Below are 4,782 nucleotides of genomic sequence, written 5' to 3'. Positions count from 1 at the left end.
TGGGATTACAGGCGTGAGGCTCCGCGCCCGGCCTGATAGGTTCTTATTACCATGTTGTAGATAGAAGGGGTCCACTGGGTTAGGCAGACACAGGTTAGGTAGTTCGTCCGGCGTCACCCGGCATGAGCCCACCGCAGGCCCCGCGAGACAAGGGCGGGAAGGTTTAATCACCTCCCGGGGAAAGGACTGGGTAGTCCCAGGCCCCACCCCTTCCCGGAACAGCATGTTCGCTGTGGCTCCCGACCCACTGACCCAGGAGGAGGGCGGGACGCAGGGTAGCTGGGGCCGCGCAGAGAGTGAAAGAAGGTCGCGATTGGCTCGTCCCGAAAGGTGGGCGGGGCCTCCTCCGACCTGTGCGCGCGCGCCGCGGGGAGGCGTTGCCGAGGGCGGAGCGGGAGGGGGCGTGGCCCCGCGCGGGCGGCCGTTGACGGCGAGGCCCCGCCCCGGATGGCGTGTGTCGCTGAAAGGGCGGCGGCGATTGGCCGGCGCTGCAGGGGGGGCGGGGCGGAAGGTTCTGGAGGAGGCTGGCGGGCTCTGGAAGCTTCCGCCGGACGGGTATATAGAGTCCGGGACCGGGCGGTGGCGGAGCCGGAGGACGGCGACAGCGGGTCGGCGGGCCGCAGGTGGGGGTCATGGGTAAAGACTACTACCAGACGCTGGGCCTGGCCCGCGGCGCGTCGGACGAGGAGATCAAGCGGGCCTACCGCCGCCAGGCGCTGCGCTACCACCCGGACAAGAACAAGGAGCCCGGCGCCGAGGAGAAGTTCAAGGAGATCGCCGAGGCCTACGACGTGCTCAGCGACCCGCGCAAGCGCGAGATCTTCGACCGCTACGGGGAGGAAGGTGTGTGCTCGCGGCCAGGGGCGCGGCCCCGCCGTTTGACAGACAGGGAAACTGAGGCACGCTGGCCCTTCTCGGCGGCCCCCCGGGGAGGACGCCCCCGGCCCTGGGGCCGAGCTGCCCCGCCCTCCGGCCTCGCGGGCCTCCGCCCTCGGATTGGCGGCCGCGCGGTGGGAGGAGGAGCCTTGGCCCAGCCGCTCACCCAGAAGCTTCTAGCATGTCTGGGGCTGCCCCTCCCTGGGCTCCTCCTCCCGCGGCCCCGAGCAGCCCTGGGGTGCGGTGCAGGGGGGTGGGGGAGACGGGGGTGACGACGGGGACGGCGCGGCGGAGCCCGCTGCGGACCCGGGCTCACCTGGGCTCGGCCGCCGGGGTCCGCAGGGCGGCGCTTCCGACTCAGCTGCGGGGCGCGGGGCTGTGAATGCAGGCGCGGACCCCGTTCGCGGGCTTGGAGGCTGGGTTGGGATAATTCCCGGGAAGTGATGACCTGGCCTCGGCCGGGTACGCAGGAGGCAGCGGCCGCCCAGGTGCGGAGAGCGGGGCTTTTTGTCCCTGTGCCCGTTGATGACTCAGACTGGCTTCTGGGCTTGATCTGGAGCTGACTTTTTGTGCAAGGATGGTGGCAGTGAATGCTAATGTGTGAGGATTTAAAAACTCCCGATCTATTTTTTTTTTCTTATTTCTACTCTTCCTACACATCACTAGCCCTAAAACGTTGAGAGTAAACACTTACCGAAAGCCGACCCTGGACCATGTGTCTTTAGCCATTTCTTGGTGACATTGCCAGGAGGATGGGTCAGTCCAGGAGTGGCAGGGCCTGGGTGGCACCTGGAGGTGGACACCTAACCGCATGAGTCCTTTTCCACTGTCAGGCTACGCGGAAGTATTGTTGCTGCTGCGGTGAGAGGTAGAAGCTTGGGGTTCTTCCTTGCTCTCCCCTGACAGACTAAACAAAGTTCCTCCCCCATGGCTTCCAAGGTTTTTTCCCTGTAAGGGAAGCTCGAGAGAGAGTCTGCTGTTCAGCTATCTGACTGCTTCTAATTCTGCTTTTCAGGGCTAAAGGGCAGTGGCCCCAGTGGCGGTAGCGGTGGTGGTGCCAATGGTACCTCTTTCAGCTACACATTCCATGGAGACCCTCATGCCATGTTTGCTGAGTTCTTCGGTGGCAGAAATCCCTTTGACACCTTTTTTGGGCAGCGGAACGGGGAAGAAGGCATGGACATTGATGACCCATTCTCTGGCTTCCCTATGGGCATGGGTGGCTTCACCAACGTGAACTTTGGCCGCTCCCGCTCTGCCCAAGAGCCCGCCCGAAAGAAGCAAGATCCCCCAGTCACCCACGACCTTCGAGTCTCCCTTGAAGAGATCTACAGTGGCTGTACCAAGAAGATGAAAATCTCCCACAAGCGGCTAAACCCCGACGGAAAGAGCATTCGAAACGAAGATAAAATACTGACCATCGAAGTGAAGAAGGGGTGGAAAGAAGGGACCAAAATCACTTTCCCCAAGGAAGGAGACCAGACCTCCAACAACATTCCAGCTGATATCGTCTTTGTTTTAAAGGACAAGCCCCACAATATCTTTAAGAGAGATGGCTCTGATGTCATTTATCCTGCCAGGATCAGCCTCCGGGAGGTAAGGTGCCAGGTGGGGCGGTGTCTGTAGAGGGCGATGGCTGGTTTTTGAAGCAGTTTAGTATTTGCTGAACAAATGTGTTGGGGTGTGTGGTGCGTGTCAGACTTGGGGCACAACAGTGAACAGGACTGACCAGGGCGCTGTTCTGGAGCTTTCGTGGTGGGGACGTGTAGATTTGGGGGCCAGGTCTTAGCTGCAGAGGCCTGATGGGTGTTACTCTATGCCAGATGGCCTCTGGGCAAGAGCTGAGCCTCTTGAGCCAGCTTCCATCTAATGCTGTCCCTTTGCTTTTCAAGGCTCTGTGTGGCTGCACAGTGAACGTCCCCACTCTGGACGGCAGGACGATACCCGTCGTATTCAAAGATGTCATCAGGCCTGGCATGCGGCGAAAAGTTCCTGGAGAAGGCCTCCCCCTCCCCAAAACACCCGAGAAACGTGGGGACCTCATTATTGAGTTTGAAGTGATCTTCCCCGAAAGGATTCCCCAGACATCAAGAACCGTACTTGAGCAGGTTCTTCCAATATAGCTATCTGAACTCCCGAGGGACTGACCGGGGACCTTTCCAGAGCTCAAGGATTTCTGGACGTGTCTACCAGTTGTGGACCATGAGGGGTGGGAGGGCCCAGGGAGGGCTTTGGAACTGCTGGATGTTTTCCAGAGCATGTATTACAATCTTTCAAAGTCGTACACTAGACTTCAGTGGTTTTTCCAGCTATAGGGCATCAGGTGGTGGGAACAGCAGGAAAAGGCATTCCAGTCTGCCCCGCTGGGTCCGGCAGCCCTCCCGGGATGGGCCCACATCCACCTCCAGTCCCTGTCCAGGGGTGAGAGGCAGACCAGCAGCTGGACTTGATCCCTCTGTGTCCCTTTGCTTCTGGCTGGTAGATAATGTCGACCTGCTGTCTTGGTTCCCAGACCCTGTACACTCCTCCGTTTCTGTTGTGTGATCAGTTCGTGGTTTATTCTGTATTTGTCTCCCATGTCTTGCTCTTCTCCTGGAGAATTCTGTCTTCTCTTTGGCCATCTCAAATTGAGAACCTGAACTATTCCTGCAGGACTGCCTGGCTGGCGCCCACAAGCAATACCTCTTGTTCCAGCAGGACCAAGGGAGCCAGCCTCCAGTGAGTGACTCCAGCAAGTGCAGCCACCTCTCCCTTGAGGGTCTGGGAGCCTGGCCCCAGCAAGGGGCCTTCCTGACCTCTGGCTCCAGTGAAGCTGAATGTCCTCACTTTGTGGGTCACACTCTACATTTCTGTAAGGCAATCTTGGCACACCTGGGGCTTACCAGTGGCCCAGGTAATTTTTTGTTTCATGGACTATGGACTTTTTCAAAGGGATCTGATCCTTTTGAATTTTGCACAGCCCTAGATACAATCCCTTTTGATAAAAGGGTCTTTGCTTCTGATTACAGGAGCACTGTGGAACGTCTGTAAATATGTTTTTATAATTCCATGTATAGTTGGTGTACACTCAAAACCTGTCCCCGGCAGCCACTGCTCTCTGTATAGGGCCATAATGGAATTCTGAAGAAATCTTGGGGAGGGAAGGGGAGTTGGAACAAATGTCTGTTCCCTGGAGGCCAGTCTGGTGCTCAGACCTTTAGACTCATTGTAAGTTGCCACTGCCAACATGAGACCAAAGTGTGTGACTTGTCAATGAAGCGCGACAGCATTAAAGACTGATGCTAAACCTCAGGGGAGCGGTCCTGCGACTCTGTTTGAGGGTTCTGCTGGTTTTGGGGGTGGGGTGGGGACCTGGGCATCCCTCCAAATGCAATCAAGGTGGGAGGGTGGGATGGGCGGGAGGCAAGTGCCCTGCAAGGGAAAGATAAGTCTCCCTTCCGCAGCCATAACTGGGTTGGAGAACTTCCACCCAGACTCGGGGTCCAAAACACCAGAGACCCAAGCACAGTGGCCTTGGGGATCATGTTTTGATGAAGGTTGGAGTCAAAGTAGCGGTGGGGAGAGGCAGGGTCTGGCTCCTAATTCTGCCTTTCTTCAGGGTCCCTGGCTTTTTCAGCAGACCTTGGCTCTGGGGCCAAGGGGCCAACCCAGGATCTGGCCTCTTAATTCCCTATCACTCCTTTCCTGCTACAACGGGCTGGGTGTCCTGAAGGCTGGCCAAACTGGAGCTCAAGGTCCTGCCCAGGACTAGCCCCACCCTAGAGAAGACCCATTTCCTGCCTTGGCTTTATTGGCAGGCTACTAAAGCTGCTTTTACTTTGTAACTTTTTTTTAAATAAGTGGTTTTATTATAAAGTAAGTAATTACTCAGGCTTAAAACAACATATTGCTGCTTTGCTACAAAAT

General features: G+C 57.5%; 1 protein-coding gene across 1 annotated transcript; it reads left to right on the top strand.

Annotated features, from left to right (window-relative positions):
- The first annotated feature begins 412 nt into the window (after positions 1 to 412).
- DNAJB1 (DnaJ heat shock protein family (Hsp40) member B1) lies at positions 413 to 4,167 on the top strand. The gene is made up of 3 exons (XM_054461762.2): positions 413 to 843; positions 1,892 to 2,472; positions 2,769 to 4,167. The coding sequence occupies exons 1-3, from the start codon at positions 633 to 635 to the stop codon at positions 2,997 to 2,999; spliced, it is 1,023 nt and encodes a 340-aa protein (XP_054317737.1). The 5' UTR covers positions 413 to 632; the 3' UTR covers positions 3,000 to 4,167.
- The last annotated feature ends 615 nt before the right edge of the window (positions 4,168 to 4,782 follow it).

Source organism: Pongo pygmaeus, chromosome 20, assembly GCF_028885625.2.
Source record: "Pongo pygmaeus isolate AG05252 chromosome 20, NHGRI_mPonPyg2-v2.0_pri, whole genome shotgun sequence".
Classification (NCBI taxonomy): domain Eukaryota; kingdom Metazoa; phylum Chordata; class Mammalia; order Primates; family Hominidae; genus Pongo; species Pongo pygmaeus.
This window is presented reverse-complemented; position numbering and strand designations above follow the sequence as displayed.